General features: G+C 47.6%; 1 protein-coding gene across 14 annotated transcripts in view; it reads left to right on the top strand.

Moving 5' to 3' along the window:
- SYNGAP1 (synaptic Ras GTPase activating protein 1) overlaps positions 1–16,406 on the top strand; it is a 319,394-nt gene that overhangs the window by 83,033 nt on the left and 219,955 nt on the right. For all 14 annotated transcript variants that reach the window (XR_012725275.1, XM_075323168.1, XM_075323173.1 and 11 more), the window contains one exon: positions 15,101–15,222. Coding sequence is in view for 13 of the 14 variants with exons in the window: in XM_075323168.1 (XP_075179283.1) it covers positions 15,101–15,222 (122 nt within the window). In the remaining variant the exon portion in view is untranslated. The remainder of the gene's footprint in view (positions 1–15,100; positions 15,223–16,406) is intronic.

The raw sequence follows: 16,406 nt of genomic DNA, 5'->3' as shown, positions 1-16,406 counted from the left end.
CCAGTCAGTGAGATGATGCGCCTTTCACTTTGTTTCACTGTATTTGGGTAGATCCTCCTTTGCGCCCATTTTTTTTTCCATTTTACTTTTTATTATAGTTGTCAGCTTTATTGGAACATTCGAGAAGTCCTTGGAAAAAAGTCTAGACCTTCCGGACTTCTGGAAGAGTTGGCAGGTCACATGGATGGCACACAAACCTTGTATACGACAATACTTTCCCACTTTTTCTTTTACTGGGATACTGCACTAACGGATTGGAGTCTGGTCTCTAAACAAACTTTATTACATCTCTATTCTATTCATCATGTGGAAGGTGCTGGTAGTTGAGGAAATGTTATGGCCAACTTCAGGGCAGTGCATACTCTGTCCAGGTATACTGGTGTGGCAGGGACCCGGGGAGCCTACCAAAATGGGTGTGTGTGCTGTCCAACACCTCAGTAGGTGTAAACAGCTCACTGCTGTAGCCATTTGGAAGTTCCTAGTTATTGCTTGGCTTTCTCCTGGTTCAATGGTACTATTTCTGTTGGTCTGATTCTTGCCTGGCTAGCAATCTGACCACTTTTGTTCTATAATCCCTCCTAACAGACCCCAGATCGTCTGACTTCGCTTTGACTGACCACCTAGTATCTAACCCCTGCTTTTACCCTGACTACGGTTTTGTCTTCCAATATTGTCCTCATTTTGACCTTCCAGTTGCTGACCCATATAGTTACACAACTCTTGTCTCAGGTTTGCTTCTCTGCCCAGCAGCCACTCTGTGGCCACAATCCAAGGAGCCCCATTGTAAGTCCTGATCCCTGTAAAGGGATTAAAGCGTGACGGTTTGGGTTTTTCCTAGGAATTGCTAGATGGAGAAGCTTTAACCAAGTCTTTCCAAGATATCCTTTTTGGACTGATGACTTGAGACAGACTTAAAAAAGCATTCCCATCAATGTTTTTATCCTCTTAATATATTGCAATCATCGTATTATAGTGAACAAAAGTATAAACACAAAACTTGTTTTTGCTCCCATTTTTCATGATCTAAAACTATTTGTATGAACACAAAATGTCTTTTTTCTCTCACATATTGTTCACAAATGTGATTAAATCTGTGTAAGGCCTGTTTCACATGTCAGTGAAAAACCCAGACGTTTTTCACTAACGTGTTAAAAACGCCTATGTCCCTCCGTGTGCCGTGATTCACGGCACACGTATGTTCTCCACGTGCAATACGTGATACGTTCTCTGTGATTGCACATGGACTTATACTCACCTCTCCCATTCCTGCTGTCCGTGGTGCTGAAGTCTCTGGGTCTGCAGCATCCGGCTGCAGCTGTCTCTCCCCTCTGCAGCTACTTCCGGGTCGGCTCCGGCTGCATAAATGAATATGCATGCCATTATGAGCCGGCCAGGAAGAAGCAGAGACAGCAGATGCCGAACACAGGGTCGCTGGAGAAGGTGAGTTGAAAATGCTTTTTATTTTCAATGTCCATGTTTTTCTGGTACGTGTTTCACGGACCATACCGTAGTGTGGTCCGTGGGACATCAGTGATGCCAGAAAAAAAACGGACATGTCTCCGTGCGGCAATCACGGACACGCGTGTACGCCGCACGGAGACACGGTCAGTGAAAAATCACTTGTATAAAAACTAGCACATACGTACCAGAATCACTGGTGTCTGAAACAGGCCTTAGTTAATACTTGTCCTTTGCTGAGATAATCCATCCACCTCACAGGTGTGGCATATCAAGATGCTGATAAGACAGCATGATTATTGCAAAGGTGTGCCTTAAGGTGGTGTCACACACAGCGACGGCGACAACGACGTCGCTGCTACGTCACCATTTTCTGTGACGTCCCGTCGCTGTCGCTGTGTGTGACATCCAGCAACGAGCTGGTCCCTGCTGTGAGGTCGCCGCTCGTTGCGGAATGTCCTGCTTCATTTTTTGCTCGTCGCTCTCCCTCTGTGAAGCACACATCGCTGTGTGTGACAGCGAGAGAGCGACGAAATGAAGCGAGCAGGGAGCAGGAGCCGGCGTCTGGCAGCTGCGGTAAGCTGTAACCAAGGTAAACATCGGGTAACCAAGAAGCCCTTTCGTTGGTTACCCGATATTTACATTAGTTACTAGCACCGCCGCTCTCACGCTGCCATTGCCGGCTCCCTGCTCCCTGCTCTCCTAGCCAGAGTACACATCGGGTTAATTACCTGATGTGTACTCCAGCTACGTGAGCATGGAGCCGGCACTAGCAGCGTGAGAGCACACCGCTTAGCGCTGGCTCCCTGCACACATAGCCGGAGCCGGAGTACACATCGGGTAATTAACCCGATGTGTACCCTGGCTAGGAGAGCAGGGAGCCAGCGCGAAGCGTGAGCGCTGGTAACCAAGGTAAATATCGGTTAATGGTTACCCGATATTTACCTTACTTACCAAGTGCAGCATGGCTTCCACAGCGACACGTGTTGTTATGATCGCTGCTGCGTCTGCTGTGTTTGACAGCTAAGCAGCGATCATAACAGCGACTTACTAGGTCGCTGTTGCGTCACAGAAAATGGTGACGTAACAGCGACGTCGCTGTCGCTATGTGTGAACCCAGCTTTAGGCTGGCCACAATAGAAGGCCACTGTAAAACGTGCAGTTTATCACACAGCACAATGCCACAGATGTTGCAAGTTTTGAGGGCGTGTGCAGTTGGTTTACTGACCGCAGGAATGTCCACCAGAACTGTTGCCCATGAACTGAATGTTCATTTCTCTACCATAAGCCATCTTCAAACGTGTTTCAGAGAACTTGGCAGTACATCCAACCCAATTGGCAAACCGCTCACCCATACGACGCCATACACGCAGTCTGCCCTTTGCCCTGTACAAATAAGGAATAACGTTTGGAACACCATTCTAAGTCTGAACTGGGTGCAAAAACCTAAAAAAACATCACTATGGGGAGATAAGGTATGCACACCAGTGACTAGGTAAGGGGAATACATGAAATAGCAGAAACTGCTACGTGAATACTGACTTGAAAAATCCAATAGCTATATGTAAGAGTGAAAATGTGAAAAATGGAATCTGCATTACTGCCATGAACATATGAATCAAGAGAAATTTAGCTACTGAATTGATCAATGCAATAGAGCCCCAACACTACGCCAAAGTATTTCTCTACTTAGAATGGTGTTCCAAACGTTATTCCTTATTTGTTAGTAGTTTTTCGTTTGTGAACCCTCCCCAACCACACCTATTGCCAATCCATATCATACGCATAAATAGCCTGGATCTCAGCTTCCCATACACGGTAAGTTTTTTAACTGCATGAGAGGACACACACAAGCTAGGGACCCCAACGTAGAGAAATACTTTGGCGTAGTGTTGGGGCTCTATTGCATTGATCAATTCAGTAGCTAAATTTCTCTTGATTCATATATTCATGGCAGTAATGCAGATTCCATTTTTCACATTTTCACTCTTACATATAGCTATTGGATTTTTCATGTCAGTATTCACACAGCAGTTTCTGCTATTTCATGTATTCCCCTTACATAGTCACTGGTGTGCATACCTTATCTCCCCATAGCTTTGCCCTGTACAGTGAAAACCGGGGTTCATCCGTGAAGACAAAATTTCTCCAATGTGATAGATGCCATTGAATGTGAGCAGTTGCCCACTAAAGTCAGTTATGATGACAAACTGCAGTCAGGTAGAGAACACGATGAGGATGCCGAGCAGCATATGACCGTCCCTGGGACGGTTTCTGACAGTTTGTGCAGAAATTCTTTATTACAACCACTAGTTGCAGCCACTGTCTGGGTGACTGGTCTCTGACTATCTTGGAGGTGAAGATGCTGGATGTGGAGGTCCGGGGCTGTTGTGGTTACACATGGTCTGCGGTTGTGAGGTTCGTTGTATGTTCTGCCAAATCCTCTGAAATGCCTTTGGAGACTGCTTATGTTAGTGAAATGAACATTAAATTGACAGGCAACAGCTCTTGTGGACATTCCTTCAATTCGCATGCCAATTGCATAGTACCTCAAAATGTGCGACATCTGTGGCATTGCGCTGTGTGATAAAACTGCACATTTTAACTTGTCCTTTTATTGTGACCAGTCTAAAGGGGGCTTTACACTCTACGACATCGCTAATGCGAACTCGTTGGGGTCACGGAATTGGTGACGCACATCCGGCCGCATTAGCGATGCTGTTGCGTGTGTCACCGATGAGCAATTTTGCATCGTTGCAAAAACGTGCAAAATCGCTCATCGGTGACATGGGGGTCCATTCTCAAAAATCGTTACTGCAGCAGTAACGAGGTTGTTCCTCGTTCCTGCGGCAGCACACATCGCTATGTGTGACGCCGCAGGAACGAGGAAGCTCTCCTTACCTGCCTCCCGGCCGCTATGCGGAAGGAAGGAGGTGGGCGGGATGTTACGTCCCGCTCAGCTCCGCCCCTCCGCTGCTATTGGGCGGCCGCTCAGTGACGTCGTTGTGACGCCGCACGGACCGCCCCCTTAGAAAGGAGGCGGTTCGCCGGTCACAGTGATGTCGCTGGGCAGGTAAGTATGTGTGATGGGTCTGGGCGATGTTGTGCGGCACGGGCAGCGATTTGCCTGTGTCGCACAACAGATGGGGGCAGGTACCCACGCTGGCGATATCGGGACCGATATTGCAGCGTGTAAAGCCCGTTTTAGGCACACCAGTGCAATAATCATGTATCTAGTCAGCATCTTGATGAGCCACACAGCTGTGTCAGGTGTTTAAGAGGGAGTGATTCATGCAGGGACAAGAGACTTCCTGCTTCTACATTCAGCAGAGAAAAGAGAAGAATTTTCTGGGTAGAAAGGCAAAATGAGCAATTGAAAGTACACAGTGCTGTATAATTTAATTGCAGTATATTAAGAGAATAAAATCTTTGATGGGTGTGTTTTTTTAACCCACTTAGAGTGATAGAATGGTAAAGTTGGAAGGGACCTCAAGGGCTATCGGGTCCAACCCCCTGTGAGTGCAGGCTTTCCTAAATTATCTCAGCTATATGTTTATCCAGTTTCAGCTTGAAGATTTCCATTGATGGAGGGCTCACCACCTCCCGTGGTCGCCTGTTCCACTCCCTGACTGCCCTCACTGTCAGAAAGTTTTTCCTAATGTCTAATCTGAATCTCCTTCCTTTAAGTTTCCTCCCATTGCTTCTTGTACTTCCTTGTGCTAATGAGAATAGGAGGTTCCCTCTGCACTGTGACTTCCTTTCAGATATTTGTAGACCGCTATTAAGTCTCCTCTCAGCCTTCTCTTTTTTAAACTGAAGTAAATTTATGATAAAACCATCATTGCAGTAACACGTATGTAGATTTTGTGTAGAAAGTACATTTAGTCACTGAGCTGGATGAATGCTGCATGGCTAGGGTGAATATTTGATAAGTGATTAGGGTGCACACTTGTTTCAGCACAATGATGGGTGAGATGAAGCCTGGATGGTCCTGTTATGTTACGGATGGAGGTGCAGTATGGTGGGTGCGGGGTAATATCAGATCAGACTCAGGTTTTCTGATGCTTTAGTACAATGGAAGCTTGTCAGATCCGAGTAAAGATCGGTGCTGATTATGGTGGAACACTGATTGTCGCTGATTGCGTTTTCATTGCTATTGTTGGAGACAGATAAAGCTTTGATTTTATAGGTTTGGGGGTATTTTAATGACAAAAGCAGAGATATGCTCTAAAGATTAGTTAAGGTGAGCACCGCACCATAAAATCAGGGCTGAAATGTGTGAAGGGACAAGCAATGGTGCAAAATAGTCCCAATTGAGGCCGGTTTCTCTCGGCTCTACTGGCTTTGTATTTCTTGACCCGAACTTGGCCTTCTCATATGAAACTATTGAGCAAGAGTCCAATGTAAACAACGTGGTCTGTACTCAGACTGTGGGAAACTGGCCTGAGGTCATTTAAGAGGGAAGTTGTCAAAGCTATATTTCAGATCGCAGAAGTATAAAATATGAGGTTTCCTCATGATGTAGGCTTTCTTCTAACCCGGTAAAGGTACCTATGCAAATCCGTCTAACGTTTACTAAAGCCACTGATCTTGGCTAGACAACTATCTAATTTGTATTAGCTGTTTAGCTGATGTTCGTTTAGCAAATGTTGCAGCTCTTATTTGCTCAACACGCCCCTGATACCGGAGCTGCCTGGCAGCGGCCTATTCCTCTTTACCTGTTGAAAATGAGCCAATCATGCATGTGTATGATTAGCTTGGGAGTAATAGCTGTTGGATGAACCTTTGACCAATAGCTGCTGAAGTTATATGGCCCTTAAAGGGAACTTGTCAGCAGAAATTTCGCCCAAAACCTAAAAGATTCCCCCTCTGCAGCTCCTGGGCTGCATTCTGGAAAGGTCCCTGTTATTATTGTGCCCCCTGTGAGACCAAAATAAAGGCTTTATAAAGTGGTACCTTTTTGTATTCAGATAGTGTAAATGTGACACGGGGGCGGGCTTTCTGGCGTCCGTTATTCTGCCCCCTGGTCCTGTATGCCGCCCCCATCGCTCCTTTCCATAGCTGATGCACCGCCCACTGCTCCAGCCATCCCCGCACATGCCCAGTGCCAGTCTCACTTGACTGAGCAGTGTGACCGCTGGTGACGTGTGCGCAGGCAAGTGATTATGGGCGGGGCTGTGATTGTTATCAGCAAGTACCCACCCATAATCTCGTGAGCGCGCAAACCTCACCAGCGGTCAGACACACTGTGCTCAGGGTAGTGCTAGACTGTATGGGCTGCTTCCAGGGATGACGTCCCTTTTGTCACGTGATAGGGGCATGTTCAAAATACTATCACGTGACAAAAGGGACGTCATCCCTGGAAGCAGCCCATACAGTCTAGCACTACCCTGAGCACAGTGTGTCTGACCGCTGGTGAGGTTTGCGCGCTCACGAGATTATGGGCGGGTACTTGCTTTTAGGTTTTGGGCGAAATTTCTGCTGACAGGTTCCCTTTAAAGATGTCTTCCCATATTATAAAGTTATGGAATATCTTTAAGGGAACCTGTCAGGTCCCCTCTGCCCTCCAACCCAGCAGCATCTATACCTGTATGCCCAAATTCCCTGCCTAACCAGCCCTGTATAACACTATTCACTAAATGAATGTTTAAAAATATTACTTATAAACCTTGCTTTCCCTATGCTAATTATGCCCTTGACTAGTCACGGGGGCGTTGTTTCCCCAGGCTAGTCTGCCCTCTTTCTGTGTTATCGCGCTCCTGTGGGTGTGATATGATTTCCACGATCCGGCGTTACCACCAGTACCTGGAAATCTTGCGCATGTGCGTGGTTATTTTAAGCCACATCAGTGCACCTCAGAAGACTTGAGAACACTTCCTGGCTTCATTAAGTGCACTGCGCATGACCTGAAGTCCAGGAGAGGGCTCATGTACACGTCTTTTGAACTTTTGGTCATGCGCAGTGCGCCTAATAAAGCCATGACGCATACACCAGGCATCAAAGGCACACTGACGTTGCCAAAATGTGCAACGCACCTGTTCAAGATTTCCAGTGCCGACGCGTAGAAATTATGTTATTACGCCCACAGGGCCATGATAACATGGAAAGAGGGCCAACTAGTCTGGGGAAACAACGCCCCTGTGACTAGTCAAGGCCATAATTAGCATCTGGAAACCAGGATTTATAGGTCGTTTTTAAGCATTCATATTAGTGAATAGTGTTATACAGGGTTGCTTAAGCAGGATATTTGGGCATACAGGTATGAATACTGCTGGGTTGGATGGCATAGGGGACCTGACATTTTCCCTTTAAGATGTCATATAACATTATAATCGGTGGGGATCCGACCTCTGGGATCTCCTCCTATTGCCAGAACAAAGAGACCCTATTGCCTTTAGCTCACTTGTGCCTCAGGGCATCCTTGGCCACCCACTGTCCAAGGAATTGCAAAACTGTAAATGGGTGTATAGGTCCCTAAAAAATGGGTAGCCAGTAGCATTTCTGTGCGGGTAAATACTGTGAGGAGCAGCAGTGCTTGCAATGAAGGAAATAATTATATAATCCTTTGCTGATTTTGTAAGTTTGCCCACTGACAAAGACATGAACAGTCTATAATTTTAAGCTTAGGTTAATTTTAACAGTGAGAGATATAATATTCAAAATAAAATCCAGAAAATCACATTGTATAAATTTATTTGCATTTTGCAGAGAGAAATAAGTATTTGATCCCTCTGGCAAACAAGACAATACTTTGTGGAAAAACCCTTGTTGGCAGCACAGCAGTCAGACATTTTTTTGTCGTTGATGATGAGGTTTGATGTCAGGAAGAATTTTGCTCCACTCCTCTTTGCAGATCATCTGTAAATCATTAAGATTTTGAGGCTGTCGCTTGGTAACTCGGATCTTTAGCTCCTCCATAAGTTTTTTTTTTTTTTTGTTTTTTTTATGGGATTAAGGTCTGGAGCTTGGCTAGGCCACTCCATGACCTTAATATGCTTCTTTTTGTTCCACTCCTTTGTTGTCTTGGCTGTATGTTTTGGGTCATTGTCGTGCTGGAAGACCCAGCTACGACCCATTTTTAATGAACTGGGCGGAGGGAAGGAGGTTGTAACTCAGGATTTTATGGTACATGGCTCCATCCATTGTCCCAGTGATACGGTGAAGTAATCCGGTGCCCTTAGCAGAGAAACACCCCCAAAACATAATGTTTCAACCTCCATGCTTGACAGTGTGGACAGTTTTCTTTGGATCATAGGCAGCTTTTCTCTTCCTCCAAATACGGCAAGTTGAGTTAAGGCCAAAGAGCTCAATTTTTGTCTCATATGACCACAGCACCTTCTCCCAATCACTCTCAGAATTATCCAGGTGTTCATTGGCAAACATCAGGCCTGCACATGGGCCTTTTTCAGACGGGCCGGCTGCACACGGGCCTTTTTCAGACGGGCCGGCTGCACACGGGCCTTTTTCAGACGGGCCGGCTGCACATGGGCCTTTTTCAGACGGGCCGGCTGCACATGGGCCTTTTTCAGACGGGCCGGCTGCACATGGGCCTTTTTCAGACTTTCAGACGGGCCGGCTGCACATGGGCCTTTTTCAGACGGGCCGGCTGCACATGGGCCTTTTTCCAGACGGGCCGGCTGCACATGGGCCTTTTTCAGACGGGCCGGCTGCACATGGGCCTTTTTCAGACGGGCCGGCTGCACATGGGCCTTTTTCAGACGGGCCGGCTGCACATGGGCCTTTTTCAGAAGGGCCAGCTGCACATGGGCCTTTTTCAGACGGGCCAGCTGCACATGGGCCTTTTTCAGACGGGCCGGCTGCACATGGGCCTTTTTCAGACGGGCTGGATGCACATGGGCCTTTTTCAGACGGGCCAGCTGCACATGGGCCTTTTTCAGACGGGCCGGCTGCACATGGGCCTTTTTCAGACGGGCCGGCTGCACATGGGCCTTTTTCAGACGGGCCGGCTGCACATGGGCCTTTTTCAGACGGGCCGGCTGCACATGGGCCTTTTTCAGACGGGCCGGCTGCACATGGGCCTTTTTCAGACGGGCCGGCTGCACATGGGCCTTTTTCAGAAGGGCCAGCTGCACATGGGCCTTTTTCAGACGGGCCAGCTGCACATGGGCCTTTTTCAGACGGGCCGGCTGCACATGGGCCTTTTTCAGACGGGCTGGATGCACATGGGCCTTTTTCAGACGGGCTGGATGCACATGGGCCTTTTTCAGACGGGCCAGCTGCACATGGGCCTTTTTCAGACGGGCCGGCTGCACATGGGCCTTTTTCAGACGGGCCGGCTGCACATGGGCCTTTTTCAGACGGGCCGGCTGCACATGGGCCTTTTTCAGACGGGCCGGCTGCACATGGGCCTTTTTCAGACGGGCCGGCTGCACATGGGCCTTTTTCAGACGGGCCGGCTGCACATGGGCCTTCTTCAGACGGGCCGGCTGCACATGGGCCTTCTTGAGTAGTGGGACTTGGCAGGCACTGCAGGATTTTAAGCCATTACGGCGTAATGTATTACCAATGGTTTTCTTGGTGACAGTGGTCCCAGCTGCCTTGAGATCATTAACAAGTTCCTCAGTGTAGTTTTAGGCTGATCTCTCACCTTTCTCATGATCCTGGAGACCCCACGAGGTGAGATTAGGAGCGGGAACTCTTAATGGTTGGTAGGGGATCAAATACTTATTTCTCTCTGCAAAATGCAAATAAATTTATATAATTTATACAATATGATTTTCTGGATATTCTATCTCTCACTGTTAAAATTAACCTATCCATAAAATTATAGACTGTTCATGTCTTTGTCAGTGAGCAAACTTACAAAATCAAATACTTATTTCCTTCACTGTAACTAGCATTGCTGCTTCTTCAATCTGAGAATTGTTAGGGGTCACGAATGTCATACCCCCATTGATCAGTTACTAATACCATATCTAGTTTTATATATCGGAAAAACCTTTCTGCAGGTACCTTTTATAACCTTACGAAAGCAGAAAAATTAGATGTACTGGGTATATAACAGAATCGTAAGTTACATAAAGGATGGGTGCTACGATTAGATGAGCTATGTAAAAGCAGAGGCATATCACTACAAAAAATAAAAAATTAAATTCTGAGATGAATGAAAGCAATACGTAATGGGAGTTAACTTAATAAAGGCAAAAATTATAAAGAAATAATGTGTAATTATCAGAAAACTGCAAGATGAATGTGATTATATGCAGGCAAGATACTTGTTTTTAATTATGAAGGTGTGACCATGATATAGATAGACTGATAAACTAAGAGCTAGACTTCTGAAAGTGCGAGTCACGTGAAACTTACATGAAGAAGCCTCTGGAAATAGGAATTTTACTAATGCTTGAAAAAACTCAGAAAAATCTGACATACGGAAAGGATTTTACAGTTAAGAGAGTCCATCCACACTTTGAGTAACGTAAATAGTGACCTCAGTAGTCAAAAGAGTGCATACATACCATGAGCAGTGTAAACGATGACCTCAATAGTCATGAGAGTCTATCTGCACCATAAGTAGTCTAAATAGGGATGTCGCGGGCGGGGAGGACGCAGTCGCTGCTGCGCTCTCGCTAACCCTCGGGTCCGGCGCTGCTGCGGCTGCTCGGTGGCTCGAGCGGTGGGCCGGATCCGGGGACTCGAGCGGCGCTCCTCGCCCGTGAGTGAAAGGGGTGGTTGGTTTGGGGGATTTAGTCCGTGACGCCACCCACGGGTCGTGGTAAAGATGAGCACCACCGCTGCTGGTGACGGGGATCCTGGGAGTGATGGTAGGGAGCAGCTGGGATGTTGTTTTCCCCCTCCGTGGGTAGGGGTCGGTAGTCCCGGGGCCCGGTGATGTGACGGGGAGGCAGGGTCGGTGAGGTGCAGGGTTGCAGGGACAGCGCGGTGCGGTGCCGGATGGCACGGGTGTACTCAATCAGCAAGAAAGGTACAAAGTCCTCGGTAAACCAAACGGCTGGATGGACAGGTCCCGCAGCCGGCTGCTGTGTCTCTCCCCGGACAGGTGATGGCGGCTGTCTTTCCCTGCACCTTGATGTTCTCCTTCTGACTACTATGGATTCCCAACAGTAGTCCGCTCCCCGGTGTATGGGTACCGGAGGAGCCCGTTTGCCCGCAGACGCTGGCCCTTGGGTCTCTAGCCTTAAGCGGTAGCTGTATACCCTCACGATGTGGGCTGTTGCCTTCAATCGGGACTTTTGCTGTTGTGAAACCCCTGGGGTTCCAGTCACATTCGGATCTGACTATTGTCGGCGGCTCCAAGCCTGGTCGGGGTCCGATGGCTCTGCCTGTATGTGCTGGCTTCACTTCGCTCCCTGGTCGGTACCGGCGGGCCGTCGCCCGTCCCTGGTCCTACGGTTCCGCGTTGCTCCACCACTCCTGCAGACGGCCACCACCGTCTGCCAACCTTGCTGTCAGTGCCTGGGCCACAAACCCAGACACCCAAGTGCTCACTCCTCTCACTTCAACCTCCTAAACTGTTCTGTCACTTTTCCCGCCTCCAGGCCTGTGAACTCGGTGGGTGGAGCCAACCGCTTGACTCCGCCCCACCTGGTGTGGACATCAGACACTGGAGGGAGGCAACAAGGGTTTTGTGTTTGGCTGGTGTCCCTGTCTAGTGGGGGTGTTTGTATGTTATTTGTGACGACCTGGCTAGGCCAGGGTGCCACAGGGATGTCTGTAGTTGAGAGGCCATCGATGCCATGAGAGGTCAGGAGTCTATATGTACTATGAATAATCTTTGTAGTCAAGAGAGTCCGTCCAGACCATGACTAATGTAAATAGGGGCCTTGATAGTCAAGAGAGTATATCTAGACCAAGTAATGTCAATAGTTGACCTCTGTAATCAGAAGGGCCCAGCAACACCATGAACAAATTCTAAAAGGTAAACTCTGTTGTAAAGAGAGTCTATCTGCACCATGAGTGATGATATAAAAAGTGACCTCTGTATTTTTAGAGAGTCACACTATAAGTGATGTAAAAAGCGACCTCTGAGAAACTTGCACTTGCAGAATGAAAGTCTGTATACTTTTTTAAGGCCTCCCCGTCCCAGTAGCTGTGGTATGATCAGATCATGTCCCTGTACGGACAGACACGGCCATTACACAGTACACAGCAGGGACACATATATAAGATTATCTCAGCACAGGAACATCTTATATAACGTCCAATTGTAGAAATTATTATTATTCCAAGATCTATTGATTAAATTGAACTTTGTTCCAGGGAAAACCCCTTTAAATAGGAGCAGAGTTGAAGAACCAGAGAACAGCCACTGCACAATGTATGGCGTCTTACATCTGTGCGGTGTGTGTAGCCACAAACGTATGTGCCTCCTTTGTGAGAAAATACCTTTAAGGCCTGTGACACACATCCGTGCCTCTGGTATGTGTGTGCCTTTTTTTTCACGTACCGGAGACACGGGCCCACGTGGCCCTATGTATTGTTATTGTTTTGGACACACGTAAGTATTCAGGAACGGAACGTGTGTCCGTTCCGTACATACGTGTGTCCGTTTTTTTTAAAACCGCTGACATGTCCATGTTGCTCCGGCAGCACGGGTGTCACACGGCCCGCACCACACGGATGCGGGCCCGTGTGACACACGCTGGAGAAAGACACGTGTCAGTGTAAAAATAATAAAAACACATACTCACCTCCACCATACCTGCAGTCTCTGCTGCGGCTGTCCCCTGCATCCGTCCCCCAGGGAATTTGAACAACGCTTCTCCTTCATTGGGGGACGGAAGCAGTGTCAGCGGGGCGTGGCTTTGGCCGTAGCTGTCATTCAGCACCACAGACAGCGCCGGATGATGCAGGTAAGGCTGGGCTTTCCGTTCTCCGTGTGTTATTACGTATAACACACGGAGAACACATACGTGCCATAAACACGGCACACGGGGAACAAACCACCCCTTTAACACGTACGTGACAAAAACGTTACGTTTTGTCACGTAAGTGTGGCAGAGGCCTAAGAGAGTTCAAACAAACCATATGTAACCTTAAAGTGACCCACTATCGTTTAAGGGAACTTGTCGGCAGGATATCACACACCAAACTATTTATATGCGCATGTAGCTCTTTCAAAGACAGGTCCAGCCATACCTTTACTTGGCCAGTATGTATTTCCATCACAGAGAAATCAGTGTCTGAATTGATATGTAAATGAAGCTGAACTGCTGAAGCCTCTGTCACGCCAGCTTTTTTGCCCGACGAGCGCTTGACTGACAGTCTTTATGCTTCATAAAGTCAGGCAAATGAGCCGTCAGTCAAGCAGAAGGAAGCAGCACTGGGCAAGGAATAGAGCTGGAGTGACAAATGCTTAACATCTAGCATATCTATTTGCATATCAATTCATATGCTGATTTCTCAGCAACTGAGGAACCCAGTGCTTATGTACAAGTACCGCTGGACTTTTCTTTGAAAGAGCTATATATAGCTTGGGATCTGAAATCCTAGAGATAAATCCCCTTTAAGTGTTTGAATTAATATGCAAATGAGGCTGATGGACTATGGTAAATGAGAAACCTCTGTCACTCCAGCTCTAATCTCCGTTCCTCCTGCCTGACTGACAGCTTCTATGTCATGTGATTCAGACGAGGGAATCGTCAGTCAAGCAGGTGGAGGCAATGGTGCGGTGTGTGGTGATAGAGTTGGAGTGACAGAGGCTTCAGATCTACCATATCTCTTCAGCTTCATTTCCATATCTGATTTCTCAGTAACAGAGGAATGGACCAATTATGTAAAGGTATTGCTGGACTTGTCTTTGAAAGAGAGACAATCACATTTTAATAATTTAGGGGTGAAATCCAACTGATTTCTTTTAAGGGGTATTTTACACGCTGCGACATCGCTAGCATTTGCTAGCGATGTCCAGCGCGATATTACTCGCCCCCGTCGCACATGCGATATGTGTTGATTGCTGCTGTAGCGAACATTATTGCTACGGCAGCGTCACACGCACATACCTGCTCGGTGACGTTGCTGTGACTGCCGAACAATCCCTCCTTCAAGGGGGAGGTGCGTTCGGCGTCACAGCGACGTCAGTAATCGGCCGGCCAATAGAAGCGGAGGGGCGGAGATGAGCGGTACATAACATCCCGCCCACCTCCCTTCCACATTGCCGTCGGGACGCAGGTAAGGAGATGTTTGTCGCTCCTGCGGGTTTACACACAGCGATGTGTGGAGCTGCAGAAGCTACAAACAACATTGTACCTGCGCTCGACCCGACATTATGGAAATGAACGACGCTACACAGATCAGCGAGATTGTACGCTTCTGTGCTCGTTCATTGTTCCATCTAGGATTTACATGTTGCAATGTCGCTACCGGCGCCGGATGTGCGTCACTAACGACGTGACCCCGACGATATAGTGGTAGCAATGTCGCAACGTGTAAAGTACCCCTTAGAGTGTTTATTATTACATTTCCCTTCTGAATTCTTGTAATGGGACTTTTTTGGGGGGCATATATACATTTGCAGTCCATCCAGCCAAACCTTTCACTGAGGTGTAGAATGTGGTGCGTGGCAATGAATGCTGGCCGTAACATAGAAAGCATTATGTAAATGTTCCTGTACATTTTGAATATGAAGTTAAGTAAAGCATTTTTCCTTTTTGTCACTCAGATGCTCGAGGACCTCCCATGCATCGGATGCCCTACGTCACCACTCCGTATGACCACCCAGCTTGGAACCCACGATACTGTGTCATCTCTGGAAATCAGCTTCTTATGCTCGATGAGGAGGAGGTAAGCGCTCCACAGAATAAATGTCTGTTCGCATTCACTAATAGGGTGCATCTACACAAGTGTAAACTGTCTGGTCAGCATAACCACCATCTGTAATGTCTGGCAGGTTGCAGCAAAACACTTAAGTCCCCTATAAACAATAAATGTAACCAAAATCACCGATTTTAGTGGGGTTGGACGACCTTCTAATGTGTATGGAGGCCTCCTGACACTTCTTCAACACATGAGGTAAAGGACGGCAGGTTGCCTTCAAACACCCAAGTTTTTTTGCTTTTGGGAGATTAGCTACTGATGGAGGAATCGTTATTTACCTTATTTTACCTTGAAAACAAAAATTGCTGCATTGAACCAAAGGGAATATGCATGGGGGATGCAGGATAGAGACATGGAGAGAGAACTGTTGGCTGAGTTGCACAATCTTGTTTATGGGGGTCTCGGAAGAGATCGCTGCCGGCCAAGCAGAACAATCATGTTTATGGAAGAATTGAAAGAGAGATATGTTGGTAAACAGCTGTCTAAGGCTGCTTTACACGTTTCAATTAAACGTGCGATCGTATTTGCGATCGCACCCGCCCCCATCGTTTGTGCGGCACGGGCAATTTGTTGCCCGTGTCGCACAATGCTTTAACCTCCGTCACACGGACTTACCTTCCATACGACCTCGATGTGGGCGGCGAACATCCACTTCCTGAAGGGGTAGGGACGTTCGGCGTCACAGCGACGTCACACAGCGGCCGGCCAATAGAAGCGGAGGGGCGGAAATGAGCGGGACGTAAACATCCCGCCCACCTCCTTCCTTCAGCATTGCCGGCGGGACTCAGGTAAGCGGTGTTCATCGTTCCCGGGGTGTCACACACAGCGATGTGTGCTGCCTCGGGAACATTGAACAACTGGACGTTCAATTTTTAGAAAATGAACGACGTGTATGCGATCAACGTTTTTGCGTACAATCTGAATCGCACATAGGTGTCACACACAACTAGAACACTAACGATGCCGGATGTGCGTCACTTACGACGTGACCCCGCCGACACATCGTTGGATATATTGTAGCGTGTAAAGCCCGCTTTAGGTGTATGTGCACCTTTAGGCTCTTACAAGGTAGGTATATGTTAGGAGGATCTTGCAACACATTTCTTCCAGTGGAAGACAGCAACATATTCCACTGTGTTGGCAAACATCAC

This window comes from Anomaloglossus baeobatrachus, chromosome 9 (genome assembly GCF_048569485.1).
Source record: "Anomaloglossus baeobatrachus isolate aAnoBae1 chromosome 9, aAnoBae1.hap1, whole genome shotgun sequence".
NCBI classification, from domain to species: Eukaryota; Metazoa; Chordata; class Amphibia; order Anura; family Aromobatidae; genus Anomaloglossus; species Anomaloglossus baeobatrachus.
This window is presented reverse-complemented; position numbering and strand designations above follow the sequence as displayed.